The 26666-nt window shown below is 33.9% G+C and overlaps 1 protein-coding gene across 2 annotated transcripts in view; it reads left to right on the top strand.

The window, feature by feature from the left end:
* Positions 1-26666, top strand: part of ZFC3H1 (zinc finger C3H1-type containing) — a 50537-nt gene that overhangs the window by 8540 nt on the left and 15331 nt on the right. The window contains exons 3-22 of one of the 2 annotated variants that reach the window (XM_020897480.2): positions 6336-6400; positions 8867-9062; positions 9284-9507; positions 10913-11036; positions 12870-12967; positions 14310-14519; positions 14711-14875; positions 15972-16109; positions 16710-16831; positions 17125-17274; positions 18639-18813; positions 19049-19180; positions 19531-20073; positions 20159-20268; positions 21142-21273; positions 21375-21496; positions 22399-22500; positions 22699-22818; positions 23954-24137; positions 25621-25807. In XM_020897480.2, the coding sequence (XP_020753139.2) occupies positions 6336-6400; positions 8867-9062; positions 9284-9507; positions 10913-11036; positions 12870-12967; positions 14310-14519; positions 14711-14875; positions 15972-16109; positions 16710-16831; positions 17125-17274; positions 18639-18813; positions 19049-19180; positions 19531-20073; positions 20159-20268; positions 21142-21273; positions 21375-21496; positions 22399-22500; positions 22699-22818; positions 23954-24137; positions 25621-25807 (3299 nt within the window). Of the gene's footprint in view, positions 1-6335; positions 6401-8863; positions 9063-9283; positions 9508-10912; positions 11037-12869; positions 12968-14309; positions 14520-14710; positions 14876-15971; positions 16110-16709; positions 16832-17124; positions 17275-18638; positions 18814-19048; positions 19181-19530; positions 20074-20158; positions 20269-21141; positions 21274-21374; positions 21497-22398; positions 22501-22698; positions 22819-23953; positions 24138-25620; positions 25808-26666 lie in introns of both variants that reach the window. The other variant, XM_020897479.2, reaches the window with a different exon arrangement.

Here is a 26666-nt window from a genome sequence, read left to right as displayed (position 1 = left end):
TGGTTTGACAGTTAGATATTAAGTTTTTGGTCTCATTTTGATTCCTTTAAGAATGGTAACATGAGTTGTTACCAGTGTTTAAAGTTAATCAAGGCATTTACCCTCTCCCTGATACACAAGGACAGTTTTTGCCAACTTTGGCCATGTATTTAACTCTTTCTTGACTCATTCTTTTATGTCTAGAATCACTTAGGCATAAAATACGTTTTTAAGAATTTCCATGTAGTATGTCTACCATATGAAAAAGTTACTTCTGTTTACCCCCCTTAAAAGACAGTTTTCCCACGTTTAGAATTCTAGATTAGTTAATTATATTATCAATATGTTGAAGATATTTTCTGGCTTTCATTGTTAACTTTGAAAAGTCAGCTGTCCATCTTAACAGTTACTCATTTGAAGGTCATCTGTCATTTTTCTCTAGTTGCTTTAAAGACCCTGTTTTTGTCTTAATACTCTACAGTTAAACTGTGATATGTTAATTGTATTTTTTATTTTTATTCAGCTTGGGACTTGTTTTGCTCCTAGTTTTCATTGATTCTGAAAATTGTCATTATCTCTTATATTGTCCCATTCTCTTTTTTTTTTTGAACTCTGTATTGTATCAGTATGTTTTATTAAATCATCTCACTTTACCTTTCATTTCTCTTAAATTTGCATCTGTAACTGTGTGATACATTCTGGAAAATGTCCTCTGATGTATCTTTCAGTCCACCTAGTTCTCAAATTCTTTATCTCTTCTCGGATTGGCCTTAAGCCCACTTACTGAATTTTAAATTTCAGTTACAGTTTTTGTTTTAGTGTTTCATTTTTATTTTGTTCTTTGGTCATTTTTAAAAATGTTTCTTCTGTTTTTCAAATATATCTTTATTTCTTTAAACATTTTAATTATGGGCTTGTTTTGATTTTCCTCTTTGTCTGCTAGTTTCTGGTATCTGAGTCTAATTTCTAATTTTTGCTATCCCTGCTGGTTCTCATTTTTTGGTACCTTCTTTTCTTGCATGTTTAGTGTTTTTTGTTCGTTGTTTTTTTTTTAAAGTAAGGTGTTCATTGTCCTCTGAATTATTTTGGTAGGGAGTTTTGGTGGCCTGTACGAAGGTGAATTTCCTAGAGAGGATTTGCTCTTGCTGCTGCCAAGGAGCTAAGTAGACTTTTGATTTGGGACTATGTTATATTTGACCTCTTCAGGCAACTCATTTGATGTAAATTTGATTGCAAACCCAAGTGGTGACTGATTCTGATTACACATTCTTAGAGACATGTTTATTCCTCCTCAATTTAGCACCATGATTCCAAACAGGCAGTTTCGAAGATTATACCCCAGTGGGATAGAGAAGACACATAGACAAATATGGAATATAATGAGTTATGTATGAAAGCCTGCAGTAATGCAAGAAACAACTACCTTCATTGGGATTTAGAAAGTTTTCATTGTGATGGTAATGTTTGATGGTAATGTCTTGGAGGATGTATCTTTTCCATTTGGGAATTCCCATCAGAAGGAACCAAATGAGCAGTTGAAAGCCTATAGAACTTGTAAAGGATATTGAGATTGATCTAATACGGGTGCAGTGTGAAATATATGTATGTTTGTTGAGTGATTGGATATAAATTTATAAAAGTACAGGTTGAGATTGGACTGTAAAGGGCACTGAATATCTTGCTTAAGGGGTTTAGATTTTCTTTAAACCTCAGATGAGCCATCAAATATTTTTAAACAGAAAAATGATGTGATCAGATGTCTGCTTTAGAAATATAACAGGCAGCAGTGTAAAAGAGGGATTGGAAGAAAACCAAAAAAGCTGAAATTTATCTGAATCAAATTATATTGATTAGTGTTAAAACACAGGCACTCCTTTCTCAGTCTTCAGCAAAACTTGCTGCTCTGCCATTAAACCTTTTGGTTGCTATGGGTTAGCTTCCCGCTCCCCTCCATTTCTCTTTTTTCAGGCCATTTACTCAACATTTATCCCTATTGTCAGTCTGTGAGGTTGCCTCCTATTTCAGGTGATCTCACTCAACTTGTAACTTTTCACTCCCTAATTGTCAGCTTATATCCATATCAATTTTCATTTCAGTTCTCTACTGTGAGGAAGTGGTGACCCTCTTTTTGTTTATGGCCACTTTGTTTTAACCTGATTCCTGGCTCTTAATTTCTCTCACTTTCTTTGGGATCTTACTCCAAAGGTTTTTTATTCTGTGTCCTCTTTAACCACTTTTCTCTTAAGGAGTACTTACTATAAACACACTGGTGTATTCCATCCCCAAATCTGAACAGTCCCTCCTCCCCATTCTACCTTGTCCCTTAACTTCTGTCTTTTCATCCAGACTACCAGACAGGCCAGTCTGCACTGACTCTTTTCACTTTACATCTCAGTAACTCAATGCAATACCTTCCTAACTCAATGCAGTTTGCTTGTCTGCCCCTACCAGAATACTGAAACTACTCAGGGCAAGATTACTTTAACCTAGTTGCAGATTTTACTGTTCATTTTCTTTCATTTTTTGTTTCATTCTTCCATTTATTCAAAAGTTAGTTGAGCACTTTGTTCCAGGCTCTTGGGAATACATCAGTGAACAAAATAAATAATCATTTATTCCTTCATGGGCTTGCATTTTAAGAAGAGGGAACAGTAATTATGATGACTAAATAACAGTTGTAGAGAGAGAAAAAGCATAGCAGTAAGTGAGTTAGAATGGAGGCAGTGGGTACAGGCTGCAGTATTAGTGAGTGATCAGGAGAGGCCTGAATTTGAAGGTGAGATTTAAACAAAGGCTTTGAAGATGGTGGGGGAATAGCCAAATGCATACATGTGGGAAAGAGGTTTCCAAGCAAAGAGAATAGATAGCTTGGAGTATTGGCTTTTTAACTGTGGTCGTTAGACCTTCTTTATTTGGGAACTTAATAGAAATGCAAATTCTCAGACCCTATGCCAGATCTCCTTGGAAAAGACCATGCTGGGAAAGACTGAAGGCAGGAGGAGAAGGGGACGACAAAGGATGAGATGGTTGGATGGCGTCACTGACTCAATGGGCATGAGTTTGAGCAAACTCTGGGAGATAGTGAAGGACAGAAAAGCCTGATATGCGCAGTCCACGGGGTTGCAGAGAGTTGGACACAACTGAGTGACTGAACAACAGCAACCCTAGATCTACTAAAGAGGAAACTCTGGAAATGGGGCCCAGCAGTCTGTATTTAACAAACCCTCCTGTTGATTCTGATACCTGCTAAACTTTGAGACTCACTGAGTAATGACCCTTAGGCAGAGGGGTACTGGCACATTTGAGGAGTAATATGGAGTAATATGGAAGCCAGTGCCACTAAAGAAGAGGGAGTGAGGGGGATGAATAGTGGGAGAAAAGAGGTCAGAGAGAATGGCTGGGACAGATCATGCAGTATCTTACAAGAACTTTAGTTTTTATTCTGAGTGAAACAGGAGGTGTTAACAGGATTTTGAGCAAAAGATTGGCATAATTTGTTTTGTATTCTCAAAGACTCACCCTGGCTACAACTTTGAGAGTATTCTATAGGGAGTAGACACATCTGTTACAGTGATACTTTTCTCATTAATCTTGAAATTTCAGGGTTTCAATGATACTATACACATCAGTAATTTCTTACAACTTTCTTCTGACTTTTCCTGTTTGTTTGTTTTTTAATAACACTTTTCCTTTGTAACTTCTTATCTGTTGATATCTTTGGTGTTCTCTTCTCCTTGGTTGTTCTCATTTGTTACAGTTTTTTTTTGTTTATTTTTGGCTGTGCAGGCTTTCTCTGGTTGTGGTGAGTAGGGGCTGAGTTTCCAGTTGGAGTGTGTGGGCTTCTCATTGTGGTGGCTTCTCTTGTTGCAGAGCATGGCTCTCGGGCACGCAGGCCTCAGCAGTTGTGGCTCACAGGCTCTAGAGCGCAGCTCAGTAGTTGTGATGCATGGGTTTAGTTGCTCCCCGGCATGAGGAATCTTCTGGGACCAGGGATCAAATTCATGTCCTCTGCATTAGCAGGTGGATTTGTAACCACTGAACCATCAGGAAAGTCCAGTTATTATGGTTTCAACTACCCCCTGACTATCTCTTGCTCAGTTTAGAATTTCAGGTAATAATTTTAAAAATACTACATGGCTGCACAAGACCCATTTTCATTTTGGAAGTATTGAGTAGGAATTAATATAATAATATTGCAAAGACCTATGACAGTGGTAGGACGAAAGGACCAAACCACATATCTGGTCAATAAACCTTAACCTGCTTTTATTAATCTTTGTGGAAGCTGAATTTATGGTCTGAAGTTTATGGTTTGTGCTTGTCTTTCAGGTGACATTGTGCTCATTAGGTATCTGCCAGCTTAGTGGATAGTTGCTTTTATTTCCCTTACAGGGAGGTGCTACCACCTTTTCATAGAGAGCCTCGCCTAACTTAATGATTCCTCTCATGTTGGATGAAAGTTCAGTTCTTTTTACATTTATTATGGACAGTCTGTCTTTTTTTTTTCCTGTTAATTTTTATGTAATAGTTATTACTATTCTGGTATTCTTTGAAGTATAGTCAGTTTTGCTCTAAGGTGACATGCATTCCTGAAAATCACTACACTGGAATTACGCAATAAATCATGTTAGGGGAAAAGGCTCTCAACAACCTTGTCAGTGGCACATAAAAAAAAGATTGCAATATAATAAAAATGATAGTGCAAGTTTACACATTAAATGGGTAAAAATGCCTGAAATACTATAATGTCACTTTACCTTGAGAAAGACCTAAAATGTGTTTGTGGAAGCAGCCTACAAGTTACAAGTGGAAGCAGCTCTACTTACAAATTACTGTGAGTAGAGCAAGGGAGGTTATTTGAAATTGGACAGCAAACTGTAACACCAGATGGGGATGGGTGTGGCTCATCACATATGTACAGTGAACTGAAGAGCTGGTAGATTGCTCAGAGTCTGTGGGGTTTGTATCTTCCTACATGGCTCCTACTAGGATCACCTGGGTGCAGCTTTCTGCATTCTTGTAGTGTTTCTTGGACACAAATTGTACATAAGCAAATGTGAAATTTGTATTGTCCTCAAATTATTTTCCAATCTGTCAATCATGTTGCAACAAATTTGTATTTCCAAAACAAGCAATATGGCAGAACTGACCTAACTCAGAGTTTGGTGGTTGCCTTCCATTGACTTTTTTAGGGTAGTTGATTAATTCTATGTATTGAATAAATTGCCTGTTCTTTTACCAGTAGATCTTGAGCAATCAAGTTAAGATATTTGGAATACTGGCAGTGGTATTACGGAAAAAAACCTAGATTTGGAATTTATGCTTAGTTTGAATCCTAGCTTTGCAAATCCAGTTGTGTCATCTTGAGAGATTTTCTTAGTTTTTAACTTAATCTGTTTTAGCTATGAAAGAGTCTCGGTACTGTTACATAGGTACTATAACTTAATTGCATGATTTGTAGAGCTGTCATAGAGGAGATAATATCGTTGTTTAGTCGCTAAGTCGTGCCTGACTCCTTTGCAACCCCATACTGTAGCCCCCCAGGCTCCTCTGTCTATGGGTTTTCCCAAGTAAGAATACTGGAGTGGGTTGCCATGTCCTTCTCCAGGGGATCTTCCCAAGCCCTGGGAAGTTGAACCCGCATCTCCTGCATTGGCAGGTGGATTCTTTACCACTGAGCCACCAGGGAAAGCCCAGATTAGATCATGTATAAGTAAGATTTTGTAATAGCTTAATCATAAATATGGGTCCGAGGCTAGAATTCTGGAAGATGTGTGGACGGACTTAATTTTGTCATTTAATCTACTTCTACAAATACTTTTTTGGGTAAATAGAGAACATTTCTTCTTCTTCTTTTTTTTTTTTTTTTTTTTGTTTTTAGTACATTTTGGCCACCAGGAAAGTCCTGAGGACATTTTTTTAAATAAATCAATACTATCTCTAAATGGTTGAATTCATTTCAGCTTCAGAGGTCTGAATTAATCATCATATATTCTTTCTTCTGTATTATCTATTTAGTAAGGAAGCTTCGTTTTTTGCCTATCTACTCTAAATTCTGTTCTTATTTGAAATAATTGTTTTTAATTCAGAAGTCATTTTTATCATGGTGCAGTTTTAATTTATATTTTAATGTTTTGAATTATTTTTGCCTTATAACTTTCAGAAATGAAGCTGATATGAAAGTTTTTTCAGATTTTCATTCTGGCAACATTCTTTCCTTTTGATGGAGAGATTGAGAAAATGAAACCCTTTATTGAGACCTTTAAAAATAATTATTAGTATAAATGTCATGTAGCATTTTAAATTGATTGTAGCAGTCTTTTAAAGCATTCAAAGTATGCTGTTTTATTTTAAAGGATTAGAAGATAAGGAACAAAATTTAACCAGAAGAATTAGTGCCTCAGATATTCTATCTGAAAAGGTAAGATAATGCTTTGTGGGATTGGATATCTCTGTAAGATTGATTCTTGTTCTGCTTTACTCTGTTCTCTTGAATGGAAGGTTCTGTCTTGTTTTTCACTTTTTTTTTTTTTTCATCATTGCTGTACATCCATTTGGATATAAACCTTAAAGATAAAATCTGGAGAGAGATCTTGGAATATCGTTGTCTTCACTGGATTCAATTAACATATTTAATTGAACTGCTATTTGTTATCTGGAGGTGAACTTTCTGCTTGTGTTTTGAAACTTTTGCTTTCCTTCCAGGCATTTTCTGTCCTTTCTATGGGAGGATTACACTGTGTGGGAAAGCTTTGAAGTTAAACCTTGACCTGGAGTCCAGTACTGGTTCCTCTTAGTAGCTGGGTGGTCTTGCGTCAGCTGCTTAGGCTTTGCCTGCCTCTGTTTTCTTTTCTACAAAATGAGTTTAATGTCATCTGTTCTCTGGATTGTTGTGAGGTTCAGCAGGGTAAAGTGCAAGAGCATCAAGCACTGTGTTTGACGTTTAATAGGTACTCACTGGGCCAAGCCTTTTGTTTGTTGAATTAGATTAGCTGAAATATCTTCAGTTTCTTCTGTTAAGATTTCAGTTTCTTTCTATGAGTAAATTGAAATGATGAAAACAGCTTAGAAGTTTTAGGAAAGAGATGGTCTTGAATTTAAGGGTGATAAAATAACAGATATACCCACAGGCAATCATGCATATATGTATATATGGTTTTGAATATCCTAACAATAACTCTATAAGGTAGGTTGACATTATCTCTTACAGAAGAACTGAGGTTCAGATGTGTGGATTAACCGACTTGCTTAAAGTTTTATAAGAATTAGATATCAGAGCAAGGAGCTTGAATGAGCCTCAGTACTCTTCTTACTGATCAAGTAGCTGCTTTGAGTGACAGTATCAGTGGTCTCTTTCATTCCAAAAGTACAGGTAGCAAAAGATAATCAAAGACTTTTAAGTCTCTGTGGAACAGTAATGATAGCTTTATTTTAGTTAAACTCTGGATCAGCACTGTCCAATAGAATTTTCTGTAATAGTGGAAATGTTCTATATCTACACTCCAGTATGGTAGCTATTAACCACATGTGCCTATTAAGCATTTGGAATGTTACTAGTGTGACTGCGAAACTAAAGTTTTCATTGAATTTTAGTTAAATAGCCACACATGACTTACTGGTTCCATTTTTTGGATAGCATGACTCTGGATCTTCAGTACCAAGCAGTAGAATTTGATGTTTAAATGACTTAGAGTAAAAAAGACTCATGATAATTTTTCAGCTCATTTTTTACATATATTTCCCAAGAAAGCAAAGAGTAACTGTATCTTGGTTTGGGTAAACAGAACTACCGAAATATATGATGTTAGTTCAGTTACGGATTTATAATAGTCTGTAGAATGTTAAACCACTAGATAGACTCTACTGTTTTCTTTATGTTTAAGAATTAAATAATGTAATTTGATTTTAAAAGTATAATTACAGTTCACTTATTAGATTAAGTGAGTCTTAATTTTTTTGAGTCTTAGCCTCTTTTTAGTTTTCCCTCCTTTTCTGTTTATACACATAAGGGACAAAACATGCATAGCTTTGTGTTGAACTTCAAGGAGTGGGGATGCCAAAGGACCCCCTTATTGCCCTCCCTCCAAAGTCTCATGGACTTCAATCTCACACTTTTGCTTAGGTCGCCGGACATTTTCTGTTACATTTTAGCTAAAATGTACAGAATAGATAATTTTGAAAATTAACTAAAAAAAATAGTGAAAAAATAAAGGTTATTTCAATTGGAAAAAAGTTCTCAAACGTTTATTCCTAAACTATTTCCCTATTTTAGCTTCCCTGAAGAAGTCTTGGGTGTTAAAAATATTGTTGATACCAGATAAATGTCTGTACCTTTAGAACATGGAATGCTCAAGTATAAGCAAATCTTTACATATTTTTTCCTTCAAAACTGATTTGAAGAATTATAAAATATATTTTTAAAAGTTTGCAAGTTTGAATCTTGACATTTCATTGTGCCTGTTCTGTGTAGTACTTGTAAGGCTAGCGAACACCCATGATTATGGGACCACTTTGTTCTTTGGTCATTACCTCCCCTGGGTTGATTTCTTCTTGCATTCACTGCCATCAAATTTCTACTCTCGTTTGGGAAGCAGTTAAGTGCCAGTCTCAAACTTTTTTGTCGTCAGTTGTACCCTCCCCCTCTAGCCCTTCTCATGTATACATACACCCTCTACAGACTGATCTTCAGTTTGTATTATAGGAACTGAGTTAGAGTATAGGGCTATGGTAAGTTACTCAGTTTCCTTATTTTACTTGTATTTACCATTTAAGTATTTGTCTTAAAACTAACTTTAAATTCTGATCTTATAGCAGCTTTGATTTGGTAATATGTCTAAAGTCAAATAATAGAAGTTTTAAATGGCAACTGTTTCTTTTGTTAAAGAAGCTTGGTGAAGATGAAGAGGAGTTATCTGAACTGCAACTTCGTCTTTTGGCTCTTCAGTCAGCCAGTAAAAAATGGCAACAGAAAGAACAGCAGGTGATGAAAGAAAGTAAAGAAAAGTTGACTAAGACGAAAACTGTACAGCAAAAAGTTAAAACCAGTACAAAAACACATTCGGCCAAAAAAGTTAGCACTACAGGTGATCATTTCTATTAAACTCTTTTAATTGATTTCCTATATCAGTATAGTTTCTAGATTTTAATTCAGAAAGTTTTGAGTTGGGAAATTATATAGGGCCCTGAATAAAGGACAGTCCTGTATAAACAGAACTTAATGATTGAAATAATTATCAAAGCTTTGTTTTCTCTATCTTGAAAATTCTAACTCTAATAGATGCTGATGTTTCTATATTTTTTAAAGCTAAACAAGCATTGAGGAAGCAGCAAACAAAGGCATGGAAGAAACTACAGCAGCAAAAAGAACAGGAAAGACAGAAAGAGGAGGATCAGCGTAAGCAAGCTGAAGAAGAAGAGAGAAGGAAAAGAGAAGAAGAAATCAGAAAAATTCGAGATCTCTCAAATCAGGAAGAACAGTACAATCGATTTATGAAATTGGTTGGTGGAAAGAGGAGATCAAGGAGTAAAGTAAGAAGTTCAAAAATACAAAATCAAAGTATTACTCAAGTTTGAGTATCCTTGTATTAGCTCATAAATTCAGTCAACTAGGAAAACGTATTAAGTTATTTTGTTTGATAGAGCTCGTTATAGATAAATAAATGCTTTGGGAAGAAGGGAAGGTAGGTTATAATTGAGAATGAATTGTTTTTATAGTTACAGATGCTAGAAATAGAAGAAATACTTCTTAATACTAAATACTTCTATTAAATACTTAATAGAAATACTTCATAATACTAAAATTATGATTAGAAAAGCCTCTCTTTGGCTTTTGTGTCCTTTTCTATTTAGAAGAAAGAAGCATTCCTGAGTTGCAATGAGGACTTATTCTTAAAATTACTATTCCCTTTTAATTTTCCATTTTTAGTAATGTAGAATTAGAAATGTATCATAATTAGTTGATTTGGACTGTTTTTAAGAAAGTTAAATCATCATATCATAATAGCCTTAGTGCATGTGGCTACTTCAGTTATCAAGCATTTGTGAACCTTTATTATGTATAAGTCATTGATAATGACTGGATGAGTCGTTCCCTTTTATGGCTCATGTCAGGAAGTAAACTGGAGATTTAATATTGATCTGGTGCTATTAGCAGTCACAAATTTCAGAATTCTGAACTTTGAGACTATACTTGCAAGTGTATTATTGATATTAAAGAATAGAGGGATATTTAAAGAGTAAGAGCTTTTTAATTGTAGGGAGTCAAGGGTTAGATTTAAGTAAGGAATTTATAAGTATTCATACTCTGAGCTTCCAAAAAGTACTTTGATGAAATCTTTCTATAGAAAAGTATTGTATATTACTTGTATTCATTTGGATAGGTTTTGTTAAGTTTTAATTTCTTATAAACTGTCTCTCAGTGGAGATTGTAAGAAGTGAAAAAAAAGAAAACAGCATATAAGCATATGACCAAGAGTTTTTAGTTTTCAGTTATCATTTATTTATTCGTAACTGAAATGTTAATGGATTATTCAGGCAATATTCTAAATAAGACTTAATAACATAAAACTTGAATTCATTTCTCTGATTTCTTAATTTGCAGAGAGAGGCCATTAGTATTTCTGATCTTGGTGTCATCTTACTTTCTAGAGGAATAGCTGATTATTTAGTGACTCACTTCACTGGGGGATTTCATCTGTACATGTAGTACTTTCTAGCTTCATTTTCTGTCTGACAGTTATAAAATGTCTGCCACAATGTACCTATCGTGTATATTGAATTTCCCAAATCAGATGTGATAGTTCTAAGTGGATCATCATGATTTTTTATACTGTTCTGTGTAAAAGATTACTGTTAATTGTTTTATAACTTCGAGCCTAAGAGTAGACTGAAACAGAAAATGCTGTGAAACTAAAAATAAATCTTGTATAATTAGTCTTCAGATCCTGACCTGAGACGATCCTTAGATAAGCAAGCTACTGATAGTGGAGGCGGCATTTATCAATATGATAACTATGAAGAAGTTGCTATGGATACAGATAGTGAAACCAATTCTCCAGGTATGAGCTAAAACTTAAAACATTTGTACATTCACAATTATTAAGTAGAAAATGGTCAAGAAGCTACCCAAAACATTGAAAGAAATGTGTAATGAAAGTAAAATTTGCTGGTAGGTTGTACAACCAAAGACATTATTTGGTGTTTAAATACTTCAAAAGCAAACCTCAAACTGTAGTATTAACCTTTATTTTCTTGTATTTCTTCCTGTATGGTATTTTAATTAAAAAAGGCAGTATTCTGCTGTTAACTGTTTGATCTAAGAAGTGAATATTGTGGTAAAGGTGAGAACACTGCTTTAAAAAACAAACGAACAAAGAAATCTTTATTTTTAAATATCTTTATGTCTAAGGCATTCTTCATTTTAGTAAAAAAAAGAAAAGATCTTTCTTTTGTTCAGGCTTCTTTTCTCCTTCTGCTGATGGTACTTTGTAGGAGTAGAGAGATGGAAAGTGATACTAGTGGTGCCTTAGGATCAGCTGATTATAATTGTTAGGACTATATCTCTGTTAGAGTGCACATTTTAGGATGTGGCCATCCCTGAGAGTTAGAGACTTGCTTTAGTTGATTTTCAGGAGTAATGGACTGTGAGAGACCTATCCTCTTACTAATTAAAGCTATCCTCTTACTAATTAAAACAGATAAGAATGGGGCAGACAACAAAATGCTGTTAGTGTTCTAGAAACTAGAATACTTACTTGCAAGGTCATATGGTTAGTGTTTTTCTTCCACTGGTTGTATTGTGAGACCAGATGAAACTAGAATTCCACTTTAGTGTGTCTAGAGAGAAGGCAGAATCTATATGATTTGGTAATGTTTAGCAAAAGCTCGTTTTCAGGTTATAATGTTTAGGTTCATATTTAATAATCTTGTATTTTCATGTCATAATTCTCTTTGATCAGCCTTTAATTATTTCTAAGTTCTTGGAAATGATTCATTGTAGTTCTCAAATATTGACATTATTATTACTCTATAATAGTTTTATGATTTACCCTTTAGAAGAATTTTGTAAAAAAATAATATAAAAAAATATAATCAAATGGCATCATTTGGGTCAGAAATCAGCTCCATATAAGTCATGTGGTTAATACTCATTGACTTGAAAGACAACTGGGACAAAGAAGAAATATTAAGTTTCCCTAAGGTTATATGGTTTAGAGGTAGCAAGAGTAATCTTCAAATCTGTCAGATTTCAGTGAGTCTAAAGAAACCACTGAAGGTCAAATAAGCAGTTATTTTTATCTGCTACCAAGGAAAAAGTGCTAACAATTTAACTGAGATGCATCAGTAACTACTTCAGAATTACTAAATTTGAAAAAAAAAGTATACTTTAATGATTAAATGCATAGGTAATTCTTTTCATTCCTAGTCTTGCTTGCTTTCTCTCCAGTTTAAATAGTCCGCTTCTTCACTTTTCTGCACATTGAGGGAGGGATGGAGTCATGGCATCACTGTTTCCTTTGGTTATGATACTTTGGCAGATTCAAGGGAAATTTTTGTTTTATTATTTCTTAAAAAGTATGTTTTTTTCCAAAAAGCAATAAAAGCCTTTCCTGCTTTATTCCCTTTTACCACAAGTGGGTGAAAAGTAGAACAAGATAGAAAAGTTTTCAAGGGACTAAATATCAGCTTAAGTGGATGGCTAACTTTATAGTGATATAAGAGCAATTATAAATAGGTAGAGGTAGTCTCATGGAGGTTAAGTATTTTATTGGAGATTAATACAATCTCACTTGTACTTTACTTAGATGTAGTTGTATGTGTTCAAAAATATAAATTTAATTTATTCCTGTTGAATATATGTTATTAAACTCCTATAAAAATTTTTTTAACAGCTCCTTCACCAGTGCAACCACCATTCTTCTCTGAATGTTCATTGGGGTATTTTTCTCCAGCACCATCTATTTCTTTGCCTCCACCACCTCAGGTTTCTGTAAGTGAGGATTGGTATGATTTCTAAGAAAGTTTGGTTACCTTGTGTCTTTTCTAATTTGTTTTGAAAAGCTGGCATGTAGTTAGGTTTGAGAACATAAAGTCTGCTTGCCAGAATTAATAGCTATGAAATCTATGGTATATTAGTTATTGGCAGGCTATCAATCTGGTAGATTTTTTCATAGGTAATTTTTAGTCTCATGTTGGACTTTCTTTCAATACTTAGCATGTTTCCTTGTTTATTTTTGCTCCTCAGGAAATGTATTCTTAAGCAGAATAAGAATTATCTATTATTTTGGATTTTTTTAGAGGGTAACTGGGATTTAAGTGCATTTAAGGTGCTTCTAGAAACTTTTTCCTTTCTCGTCTTTTGATTATATAGTTGTTTTTAATTTGGAAATTCAGTAAAGGAAAAGCATTGACTAGTTAAAGAAAAGTTGATTTCTTTTCAACCTACTTTTAAGTCCCCTGTTAGAAAAAGAAAAAAGGCAGTGGGGGAGTCACAAAGTGATGTGTAAGTTTTCTCTGGATTGAGACAACCAGGAGCTCACACTGCTTCTGTCTTCATGGGTTAGTAGGAGCTTTGCCATTTCACAGTTCCTAGGCAGACACCTGGCATCCTCCTGGGAAGTTTGAGATGAGGGGAACATTAGAGTAGAGAGTGAGAAACATTTTTTTTTCTTCCTTGAATTGTTTTAAGTGCCAAGAGAAATATTGGAAGGTCTTTGAAGCAAAAATGTGTGCGAATGCAGGGATTTGGGTAAAATTATCTATCTTTACAGATGCTCTTTAAGAAGCCATTTCACAAGGATTTTATGCGGGTAGTGGTGGTGATTTCTCACATTTAATTCTTGATATACTCTAGACTGTTCCCATCGAGAATCCCTCTGGTTCCTAATTTTTAATTTTTAGTTAAATATCTGTTTGTTTTCAGGTAGTCATCTAGAGAGATAGATCCTGTAAAATTTGATTTCTCTATCATGAAGTTCATAAATTAAATTACAGTTGATTTTAACTTTTTGTAAAAATTATACTTTTTCTTGGCTAAATATTGAATTTGGGTTAGTTTTCAGATTTCCAGTATACTTAGTTCACTTATTCTTACAGTAAAGTAATAACCTGATGTTTACCTTTTTCTAATTTGATATTGCTGTAGCGATAAACGCTTGGAATGAGTAAACTTTGCCTGGTAACTGTTAGTTTTTGAATTAACTAGTCTGTACCGCCTTTGAGCCTTTATTTTTTTTGAATTAACTAGTCTGTACCGCCTTTGAGCCTTTATTTTTTTTGAATTAACTAGTCTGTACCGCCTTTGAGCCTTTATTTTTTTTTGAATTAACTAGTCTGTACCGCCTTTGAGCCAGCCGTATGTGGAAGGCTTGTGTGTTTCTCTTGAACCTCTACCTCCTCTACCGCCTTTGCCACCTCTTCCACCTGAAGATCCGGAACAACCTCCAAAACCACCTTTTGCAGATGAGGAAGAAGAGGAGGAAATGCTGCTTCGAGAAGAGCTACTTAAATCTCTAGCAAATAAAAGAGCTTTCAAGCCAGAGGTAATTTAGGTACCTGAACCTCTAGGTGGTGCTGTTGAGCTTAGTTTTAGGTAGGACTACTCTGCTAGTTTGGGATTTTTTGGGCTTTTCAGTAAAGTAGGGATAAGTCTGTTAACTAATTTGCTCAGTACTTTTAAAGATGACAGGAATTTCATTTAAAATTGCTTAATATCTGTCTCTTCCTTCTTTAGGAAACATCCAGTAATAGTGACCCACCTTCACCTCCAGTTCTGAACAATTCACAGCCTATGCCAAGAAGCAATCTGTCCATAGTCAGTATTAATACAGTGTCTCAGCCTAGGATACAAAACCCAAAGTTTCACAGAGGACCTCGTCTTCCACGAACTGTGATCTCGGTAAAAACAAAATAATTAGTGCCTACTCTTACTTAAATATCTTGTGAGAAATTTGTATGCAGTTTTGCTGTCCTGTTCCCTGCCTCTAGTTTATTATATACAAACATTTATTTTTATTTATTAATAGTGAAATGGGAGCAGTTTTTCACTTGAAAACTGGTAGAATTTATGATAATATTTTTGGGAAAGCATTATTTTCATCTGAGGGGTATTCTTTTGCCATTTCCTCAAGTTTTGTTTTATATAAATTGGTCCTTTTAGATTTTTCATCTATTCTAGAGTCAGTTTCAGCAAATTTTTTATATATATATATATATATATTGTTTTTCCTATCTTTGCTTATGTTTTTGCAGTTAATGACTGTACTATAATGGAAGAATTTATAATGTTTTTCACTGTTTGTTAAGGAGATTGAAATGACAGTTTCTTTCTACTTTGTTTTCTAATGACTTTGAAATAAATGTGGAGAAGGAAATGGCAACCCACTCCAGTGTTGTTGCCTGGAGACTCCCGTGGACAGAGGAGCCTGGTGCGCTGCTGTCCATGGGGTCGCACAGAGTCGGACATGACTGAAGCAACTTAGTATGCATGCATGCATAAAATAAATGAAGCAAAGCCAAGTTGAAATCTTGCCTCTGTTAGGTTAACATATCCTCTGTATATCCTCTATATACACATGAAAGCCATAAAGTTTTATTAGTAATAATATGGAGTTACATTTTTTCTGACTTTAAAAGGTTAGTCTAGATTGCATTATGTTTCTTTATAGAAAGTTGGTTAAAATAAAACTTAATGAAGAAGATGGTGATAGTATCTAGAATATTTCATTTTAGTATATAGATATTTTAAGTTTTTGGTATATCAGTAAAATATAGAATCTTATGTTTTTGTGTATCTGTGGAATGGGACAAAGTTGGTCAATTAATGCAGTATAAACAGAAGGAACCACAGACTGCTTGAAATCTATTATTTTTATGAATTTAAATTCATACAGGTAAAGTGACTTGTTCAGTGTCGTGAAGCTAATTGTGGTAGAGCTAAGAAAAGGATAGTGATGCATTTGTTGTCAAGAATAACAAATATATTGGCTTTGCAGCTTCCAAAGCATAAATCAGTGGTCGTAACACTAAATGATTCCGATGATAGTGAATCTGATGGAGAGGCGTCCAAGTCAACTAATAGTGTTTTTGGTGGATTGGAGTCTATGATTAAAGAAGCAAGACGAACTGCTGAGGTAATTAAGTGCAGTAATGAGAGATGGAAAGGTTTATTGACAATTACTAAAATTTGCTTGTTTTTCCTGAAAACTAGACCTTGGAGGTTTAGATTTTTTAATATATTGAATTTATGGATATATTTTTTGTACTTGTATCATTGAGTTTATATTATGAAGTGTGTATAAATTAAGATAGATTTAACTATTTAGAAACCCTTTTTGTCTCCAGACTAATCCTTCTTTCAAAATAGTAACATAGTGTAGATAATTGTTCTCTGTACTAAGGAAATTTATTAGTTTGTGATTGTGTTATATTACCAGAAAATAGTTTTACTGAAGTGTGTGATCTAAGTACAACTTTTGTCCCTATTTGTATTTGCAGCATTTGTTTAGATACGAAATAGTTCAGTTATTTTTAAACCATAGGTCTTGACTGCTTAGTGGATTGTACAGTTAATTGGTGGTTAAAGGCCAGGATTGTTTTTTTTTAAAGGAATAGAAAATAATGATCAAGATATTTATTTCTAAATATATAGATGTGTACTGGATAATGTAAAATATAGATCTAAGTTGGGGTTATGAAAGTTTTTGATCTGGTTGACTTCAAATGTTTTCTAGCAAGCTTCAAAACCAAAAGTACCTCCAAAATCTGAAAAAGAGAATGATCCCATGCGAACACCTGAAGCTCTGCCTGAAGAAAAGAAGATTGAGTATCGATTGTTAAAGGAAGAGATTGCCAAGTAAGTAGCATTTTAAGTTGCACAGAAGGGGGAGCCAGATGATCATCTATAAACTTGGATGCAGTCCGTAATGCACTGAGATACAGACAACCTAGAAATAGATAAATGCTGTTATAAGGAGAACTGCCCCATCAGCTTTGGATGCCAACTTGGGTCATGCATATTGGTCATCATTGTTATTACAGTGTTAGTCACTTAATAATTTTACTTTATTTTATGAGAAAGATTACATCTTTAAAAAGTAATTTCAGTTTTTCAGGGAATAATTTATCAACCTTTATTGATTATTTTAGTCGTGAGAAACAGCGTTTGATCAAATCAGATCAGCTGAAGACAAGCTCATCATCCCCAGCAAACTCTGATGTAGAAATTGACGGAATTGGCAGGATAGCACTGGTTACTAAGCAGGTTACAGATGCAGAAGCAAAGCTTAAAAAACATAGGTGAGTCTCATTATCTGGTTGTACTGCATGTATCAAAATGTTCTATATTAGAAGGATGTATTTTTGTGCTGTGTGTTAATAGTAAGTACACTCTATGATTACTAATCCTTTCATACATGGTAGACCTAGAGAGGCTATAATTTTGTGGAATTGTCCATTTACAGTACATAAAATAATAGTATTAATATTTAAACAAAAATACCAAGACTTCAAAATGGCCTATTCATTGCTAAAATGAAGCTCTTTGTTTTGGAATTTTCTTTAAAACCTCTGGCACGTTTTTAGAAATACCTTTATTGGAAGCATATTTTTATTGTTAAAGGTAGACTTAATTGTTTGGAATAAGTCATTACTTAGTGTGTTCAGTAAGACACATGATCAAATATTGTGTTATTATAAAAACTATGATATGCAATAACCTTAAGACATATCCAGAATATCATATGCAGTAACACTAAGATGTATTAAGGTTTATAGATGAAATACGGTGGTGACCATAAATCTCTAAGGAAATGGTATGGTATGTATATTTTAAAGGAAATTAAAATAAATTTATTTAGCTTCTGTTTCTTTAATAACTTTCATAACAAATGAAAAGATTTTTTAAAATTGTCTTTCTAGTCCCCATCCTCTTTATCACATATTTATCACATATCCTCTGTCTTTATGATTCATTCAGTTGTTGTGACTGTTTGAAATATAGTATCTTTCTGGGAAAGATGCTTTTTTTTTTTTTTTTAGCCATAATATTCAATAGTTGAAAAGATGGAAATCTCTATCCATAAGTTTGTCTTTCTGTCCTGATTTATACTTCTTAAGTTCATAGTTGTAAGTTAATTAAATGTGCTTGTTTATGTTTATTAGATGTTTATTTGTGTGTTTAATAAACATTATAAATGAACATTATAAATGAAACCAACATAAGGATTTTATGTCTTTAAGTCCTGGTTTTTTAGGAGTTATTTAGGGCTAAGTTGAAATTACTGTTGATAGCTTTTCAGCTATAATTCACATTACTCAGACTTGTAAACTTCCTGGTTGTCCAGTGGTTAGAACTCTGTGCTTTCATTCCAGAGGGCCCAGGTTCAATACCTGCTGTGGATGTGGAACTAAGATCCCACAAACCAAATGGTGGAGCCAGGAAAAGATTAACCCTTAGTTGCTTTCATAAAATTTAGCAGTGTGTATCTGAATACTTATGTGATTGAGGAATATGAAAATATTTACCCTTTTAAATATTTACCTCTCTGCATCATGAACATAATTTTAAAAATGAGCTATTACTTTGTAAGTTTTTTATTCTGATGATGTTAGTCCACTACTAGTTTAGAAAAACATTAATAATTTTGTTATTTCCCAATTAGGATTCTCTTGATGAAAGATGAATCTGTTTTGAAGAATCTAGTACAGCAAGAAGCTAAGAAGAAAGAATCTGTTCGAAATGCTGAAACAAAAATTACAAAACTTACAGAGCAGCTTCAGGCAACAGAGAAAATTCTCAGTGTCAACAGAATGTTTTTGAAGAAGCTTCAGGAACAGGTAGTGTTCTTTTTTAATTCAAATATTGTAGTCTCATGTTTACTATACATTCTTATGGGCCAAATTTTTAATAAAACCCCCAAAGCCATCAAAATATATAACCTATATATTGTTCTTCATTGAGGCATAATGTTAGCACATTTTTAATTTTCAGTTGAATACCCTAAAGTTATTATGTCTAAGAAGGTATTGCCTCTCCTAAGATTTACATTTTCAGACTTACCCTTTATTTCAGATTCACAGGGTACAACAACGTGTTGCAATTAAGAAAGCTTTGACTCTGAAGTATGGAGAAGAACTTGCTCGGGCAAAGGCAGTGGCTAGTAAAGAAATAGGAAAACGTAAACTGGAACAAGATCGCCTTGGAGTAAGTTGTTGGTAGAAATATTTTATGTTTGAAAAGGAGAAGGTTTTAATAATTCTTTTGGGGATAAGAGATGCATGAAAAATTGAAGGTTTTTCCCTGCATGTTCAAAGAGAATAAGATTAAAGCTTTGTTTTTAAATGACATCCACACTTTTGGAAGCTTATTTTTAATTTTTTTGTTTTTTATATATCACAAATTAAGCAAATCTGTTGGAGGCTTTTGTTAAACTTTTATTCTTGTTATTGACTTAGTTTTATAATATTGGCATTGTTGGGATAGCACAATTATCCTAACAAAAATTGTTTATAAAATCATAGCAATATAAAATATTGATTTCATTTTCCCCTCAGCCAAACAAAATGATGAGACTGGACAATTCTCCAATATCAAGTCCAAGAAGGCATTCAGCAGAACTAATTGCTATGGAAAAAAGACGGTTACAAAAGCTAGAATATGAATATGCCCTGAAAATTCAGAAACTGAAAGAAGCCAGGGCCCTAAAAGCAAAGGAACAACAAAATATTGCTCCACTTGTGGAAGAAGAACCTGAATTTTCTTTACCTCAACCCTCACTTCATGATCTGACTCAAGATAAATTAAGTCTGGACACTGAAGAAAATGATGTTGATGATGAGATTCTGTCTGGTTCAAACAGAGAAAGAAGAAGATCTTTCTTAGAATCCAATTCTTTTACTAAACCTAACCTTAAGCACACTGATACACCTAACAAAGAATGTATAAACAAACCTACTAAGAATACAGTAGAAAAACCAGAACTTTTTCTAGGGTTAAAAATTGGTGAATTGCAGAAATTATATTCAAAAGCTGACAGCTTAAAACAACTGATTTTAAAAACCACCACAGGCATTTCAGACACGGTTTTGCATGGTCAGGTAACTGAACATTTCATATTCTTTATGAAATCTAGAATTCACCCTAGCCTTATTTGCCTTTTGAAATTGCTATTTTCTTTTGCAGGAGATTTCTGTGGATGTGGATTTTGTGACAGCACAGAGTAAAACAACAGAAGTGAAGCCATGTCCGTTCAGACCCTACCATAGTCCCCTTCTAGTTTTTAAATCTTACAGGTATAGAAGAAAGATTCAGTAAGCTTGAGTTTCAGGATTGCTCCTTGTTCTTAATAATATCTTAATCTTTAATGTTTGATGGCAGTGAAAAAAGTTGAATCACTGAAAAAATGAGCTCGTCATTTTAGGAGATAAAAAGATTTAAGTGCTTTGTTGTAGGACTTGAACCTAACAGGAGCTAAGAGTTAACTCACACTTGGGTTTATTAATTCTTGTCAAATTCTAATTTCTGGCTACTGATGGAATTGTGGAGAATTTTGAATTACTATCTGTTAAGGATTTTAGGAAAAGTTAACATTCTTATGTGAATTTTTAATATTGCTTTTTAATTTTACTGTTTCTTTAAGGAATACATTAGCTAGCTTTCATAAAATTGATTTGACATTTTCAGATGATTAACTTTGGCAGGTTTAGTTTTTTTTGAGACTCTTTAGAAGCTGTGTAACTGTTAAATTGGTATGGTTTTATTAGAATCTGTGAAACTGTTAAATTGGTATGATTTAATCATAAAATCACAAAGCACCTACCAGGTAGTATAGACTTTTTCTTTGGTTTTCTGGGTGGCTGGTAATATGTAGAAGAAATGCCAATGTTATATAGTATTTTATTATGTGGTAAGAAAACACTACTTTGAAAACACTAGGATATTTTTGTTCTTTGTTTTCTATTTCAGGTATTTTATGTCCTGAGTGTAGAAGTAGTTTGTCCTTGTGACTTGATATTCTAGTTGTTTTCTAGAGTTAATTTTACTACTAAGTAATTAAATACATAGTAAACTCAAAGTATCGACACTTTGAGAAAGAAAAAAAATGAAAAAATTTAAAATTTTCTGAGGATTGTTTATGGAGCATCGTAATGTGCCTCTCTTTTTAGATTTAGTCCATACTATCGAACCAAGGAAAAACTTCCCCTAAGCTCAGTATCATACAGTAACATGATCGAACCGGATCAGTGTTTCTGCCGTTTTGATTTAACAGGAACATGTAATGATGATGATTGTCAGTGGTGAGTAGTTTATATTTGTGAATGTTTTATAATTTAAAAGCTAGTCTTGGTCATTTAGCTTTGATATATACATGATTATCTTTTCTGTGTTGTTATTTTAGGCAGCATACACAAGACTATACACTTAGCCGAAAACAGCTATTCCAGGATGTTCTGTCATATAATCTGTCTTTGATTGGTTGTTCAGAAGGAAGCACTGATGAAGAAATTGCTGCTGCAGCAGGTTTTAAAGACCTCTTGTTTCCCAAGTGAAAATTGAATTTAGGCAATTTAAACGTTTTATACTCAGTTGTTGGTATCTTTAAATAGCTATAAAAATTCAGTACAGTTATCTGTGACACCTTATCTAGGTCTGCTCTGTCCAATACAGTAGTTACTAAAATACAAATTCACTTCCTCAGTCACTGACCACATTTCAAGTGCTTAGCAGCCACTCTTGAGCTCAGTCGTGGTCAGTAGCTTACCAGTAAGACAGTGCAGATGTGGCCCATTTCCATCATTGTAGGAAACTCTTCACGGAGCTCATCTGACTGTTTCAGTTTAAAAAGAGTGTGCTAACATGGCTGCAGAACTTCTACTGATGATTTAAAAAGACTCTATTCCTTTTAGAAATAGAGGGGATTGGAAGTTGAGATGACTGTAGGTAAATTCTACAATGAAGTAAAAAAGAACTTTATGCAGTTTGACATTGTAGAAAGTGTAGATTACTGCCAGACATTGTGTGTAAATGTTGTTAAGCTTTTCCCCAGATTTACTGCCAAATATTAAACCTTAAACTACAAGTCTTTTGGAAGTAAGGAAATTGATATTCGTTAAATTCAGTATAATCACAATTCTTAGTGATTGTAACAAAACAATCTGTTTAATCATTCCTAATTAAGGACCTTAATTTTCACTTGTTTAGGTTGTTTACTTTTTTTTCAACCCAAATTGGGGTGCGTGATATGGTAGGGTTTGCTGTTTTAGTTGAGATAATGTAGGCCTTGCCCTTTAGAAGCCATAGATGTTTTTGACTAGTACCTTTAATTTTTAAACTGTTCTTTTCTTCATACTCTTTAATTAGCCTCGTCTCTGTAATCTGTGTTTTTTATACTTTTTATGAAGATAACATTGCTCTAATTTCAGAAAAATATGTTGAGAAACTTTTTGGAGTAAACAAAGATCGAATGTCAATGGACCAGATGGCTGTTCTCCTTGTGAGCAATATCAATGAAAGTAAAGGCCATAGTAAGTATATGTATCTTTCTCTCACACGAAAGGACCTTATAGTTTATGAGAACAAGTTTTTGGCATTATATAAAAAATATATTTATCGTTTCTGAGTAACATGATAGAATAAATTTAGCTCTTTTTGAACACTGGTTATCTTTCAGAACTGTAAAAGACTAGTTCTGTTAAATAATAGTCTTCTCCTATCTACTTTAGCACCTCCATTTACAACCTACAAAGATAAAAGAAAGTGGAAGCCAAAGTTTTGGAGAAAACCTATTTCAGAGAACAATTTCAGTAGTGATGAGGAACAGTCTACAGGACCAATTAAGTATGGTAAGAAGTAATTTAAGATCCAGAATCATTAAATGGTGGTGTCATTTCTTTGTCTAAAACTTTGCTAATCTTTTGATATAATCTGTGGATGCACGCTCAATTGTTCAGTTGTGTCTGGCTCTTTGCGACCCCATGGATTATAGCCTGCCAGGCTCTTCTGTCCATGGAATTCTCCAGGCAAGAATACTGGAGTGGGATGCCATTTCCTCCTCCAGGGGATCTTTCTGACACAGGGATTGAACCTGTGTTTCCTGCATCTCCTGAGTTGGCAGGCAGGTTCTTTACCACTAGCTCCACCTGGGAAACCCCTTGGTATAATTTACTAGCCTTTTAAAATTTTTCATTTTTAAAAATCAGTGATGCTGCTTGGTGTTTAAGGCAAATAGTTCTTCCTTATGCAAGACTACCCCTTATATTGCAGGAATGTTGTTCCATGACCCATGTTCAGTAAATGCAAGGATCACCCTTTGGTAAATGTGAAGGCTTTAAATATTGCTAAACCTACTTGAGTGGGGAGACTGCTCCCGTTTGAGAACTACTGCCTGGCCTGTGTCCTTCTTGAGAACAGGCATTCTGTTTTGTTTAATCTTTAAGTCTGTGTTTTCTGACATGCAGTAGGCTCACAGAATGAATTAATTAAATGAGTGAACAAAGTAATGTATGAATGAGTGCTTTACTGTCAAGCACATCTTACATTACAATCTCAGATTTTCATAATTATGTACTATTTGTAGATTAGAAGATGTGTTCTTATGTACTTACTTACATTAACACTTTTTCCTCTAATTTAAATGTAGTGGAATATATCATCTTCATAAATTATAATTTTCTCTTAAAACTTAATGAATGTGAATTATCAGTTGGTATCATTTACCCTTAGAGTAGGGAGGTCATACTTCTTATTTGCCCAGAAGAGTCCTACTTTGTATCTGTTGTCCTGGTGTTATTTTTATACTAACACCCCTTTTTACTCTTAGAAGTGTCCTGATTTGGACAATAATCTATATGACTGATTTGGTTTAGAGCTATAAGCTTTAGATTTTTATTGATAAAATTATTTGAGAGATGAAGCTAGTTTTTTTCCTTAGGTCTGTGGATTAGACAAATTGTGAGGCTAACTTACTTTTCCTTATAGCCTTCCAGCCAGAGAACCGAATAAATGTTCCAGCTCTGGATACAGTTGTCACTCCGGATGATGTCAGATACTTTACAAATGAGACTGATGACATTGCTAATTTAGAAGCAAGTGTGCTTGAAAATCCTTCTCATGTACAACTTTGGCTCAAGCTTGCATACAAGTACTTGAACCAAAATGAGGGGTAGGTCTCCTTTTAATCTTTGTGTAAGCTGTTGCACTTTTATATTTTTATGTTTGAGGTTTATTTCATCTCTGGTAATCAGGTTTCCCTCCTAGTATCAATGGAGCCTTTGTTTTTTGACAAAGCGAAAAGTACTTAATTGTTTAAAAGCTGTTAGAAAAAGTTTAAGATTACATCTTGAGTTATGTGCATGGCTCAGTGTGTGGGTAATAATTTAGCTACAATCTTTAACTTAAGTAGGCTACTTCAAAGTAGTATCAGTTAAAACAGTAAATTCTGAGCGGTCCAAGAATTAATCATTGCATTTTTTAATAAGTCAGGTAGTCATGGTCTCTTAATAAAATTTTGATAAAGTCACAGTGTAACAGGTTAAATTTCATGTTAATTATCATTTAGAGATTTAAAGGTTGTCTGAGAACGTCTAAATTCTGGTGGACTGACTTTTCTCTGTTAGTGTTACATTATGTATATTCACATAAGATAAATATTAATTTATTTCAAAAGTGACAACTCCTATTACATAATTATGTTTCTGACTCCTACTTATTGATAGGTTTGCAGAAATAATCTTTTATGACCAGGAGTAATATTTATTGCTATAATTTTGGAATTATAATAGGTTTATTTTTCCGACTCTTTGCAACACTGTGGATTATAGCCCACCAGGCTGCTATGTCCATGGGATTCTCCAGGCAAGAATACTGGAGTGGGTTGCCATTTCCTTCTCCAGGGGATCTTCCCGACCCAGGGATCGAACCCAGGTCTCCTGCATTGCAGGCAGATGCTTTAACCTCTGAGCTACCAGGGAAGCCCTAGATTTTAAAGGCGGCTTTATCTAAAAACTTGGTATAAAAACTTTTTTAAGGTAGCACTACAAAGTGCTAGTACATCACACATGCCTGAATATGGTGCTTTTTAACTTGCTCTGTGTGTCATTTTCATGTTAATGGGATGAGTTAAAAATGTTTTGTTTTCTGACTTATTTACTGAATGAAGACCCAAAAACTGTACATTATTTTATGAATAGGATCATGAGAGACAATTTTCTTCTCCAAGAGACAGCAAACCCTTGACTGTTGAAAAGAACTTTCAACTTACATTGAAAGCCTTGATTACTTTTTGCTGGTAGTAGCTGGCCTTGAGAACCACTGTAAATCATGAGATATTGCTGAGTATGGACAGAAAGCACATTTGAAGTTGATGATCTAGTAGTTTTACAACACCATATTTTTATCTGGTAAATGCACATTGAACATGCACTTAAAAAGGAATTGTTGGCTTTATGGGAAAATTAGGACATTTTTTGGACAAATGTGATATAAAATTTTAATCTACTTCTCTTTATCATAGGGGATTCTAGCTTCTTGGTAGGTTCTAAAAGAAAATGGAATTTAAAAGTTGACTTATTAGACTAGACTGATTTTTTTTAAAGTATTTTCAAGCATTCAAAAAAATGCTCCTGCTTTTTCTTTCAAATACGTAGGCTGTGTTCAGAGTCCTTGGATTCTGCTTTAAATGTTCTGGCTCGAGCTTTGGAAAACAACAAAGACAATCCAGAAATTTGGTGTCATTATCTCAGATTGTTCTCAAAAAGAGGAACCAAGGAGGAGGTGCAGGAAATGTGTGAAACAGCTGTTGAATATGCTCCTGATTATCAAAGCTTTTGGACTGTGAGTAGAAACAATAAAGTTGTGTGTGTGTGTGCATTATCAAATAATTCTTCAGGCCATCTTAAATATTGATGTGTAACTTCATAGATTATATGTTTTGTCTGCATACAGATATAATAATAAGCTTACTTTCACTGTCCAGTAACCTTAAAACCACTTCTCTGGGTCCAGATTAAGTTAAACTAAAAAAGAAGACAGTATTTAGTGAAGAGGTGTTTTTTTGTTGTTGTTTACTTTATTGGTAATGAAAAAAGATAAACATTTTAAAGCATTTCATACTTACCTATTCATAAAGCAATTTTATTTTGGGCACATTAAGTGAATTTTTGCTAAGTACCTGAAAATAATTTTTAAAAACTTTAGTTTTTTTTTTTTAACATATTCATGAAGGCCAGAAAACATTTTGGTCTTTTTATTATGTTCTCATTACTTATGAAAATAATCTGTAAATCATACTAATATTGAACCTTGCCAAATTAAAAAGATTTGATGAAAAAGTTTTTCCTCATTCTCTGAGAAAATGGGATGTTGCCTACCTATGCTTAAAATTATAATTAATCCACTTCTAAATATTCATTGGTATGTTAAGTTTTACTGGCTGAACTCAGGAATTATTAGATTCAGATAAACTTTCATATAAACCCTGTGGCTGTCAGATCTATCATTTACTTGCTAACTGAAATTTGGAACAGATAGATTTGGATAACATGATATCCCTTAATGAATGAACATAACGCTTTCTTATTCTCCTAACTCACTGAATAGATTAAGACAGTGAAAATGCTTGATTTTTAACCTGAAGCTTTATATCAAAATTAACGCTGTTGATCAACTCAAGTTATAGTGTGTAATGTTTTTC

Source organism: Odocoileus virginianus, chromosome 24 (genome assembly GCF_023699985.2).
Source record: "Odocoileus virginianus isolate 20LAN1187 ecotype Illinois chromosome 24, Ovbor_1.2, whole genome shotgun sequence".
In the NCBI taxonomy this organism is placed as follows: domain Eukaryota; kingdom Metazoa; phylum Chordata; class Mammalia; order Artiodactyla; family Cervidae; genus Odocoileus; species Odocoileus virginianus.
This window is presented reverse-complemented; position numbering and strand designations above follow the sequence as displayed.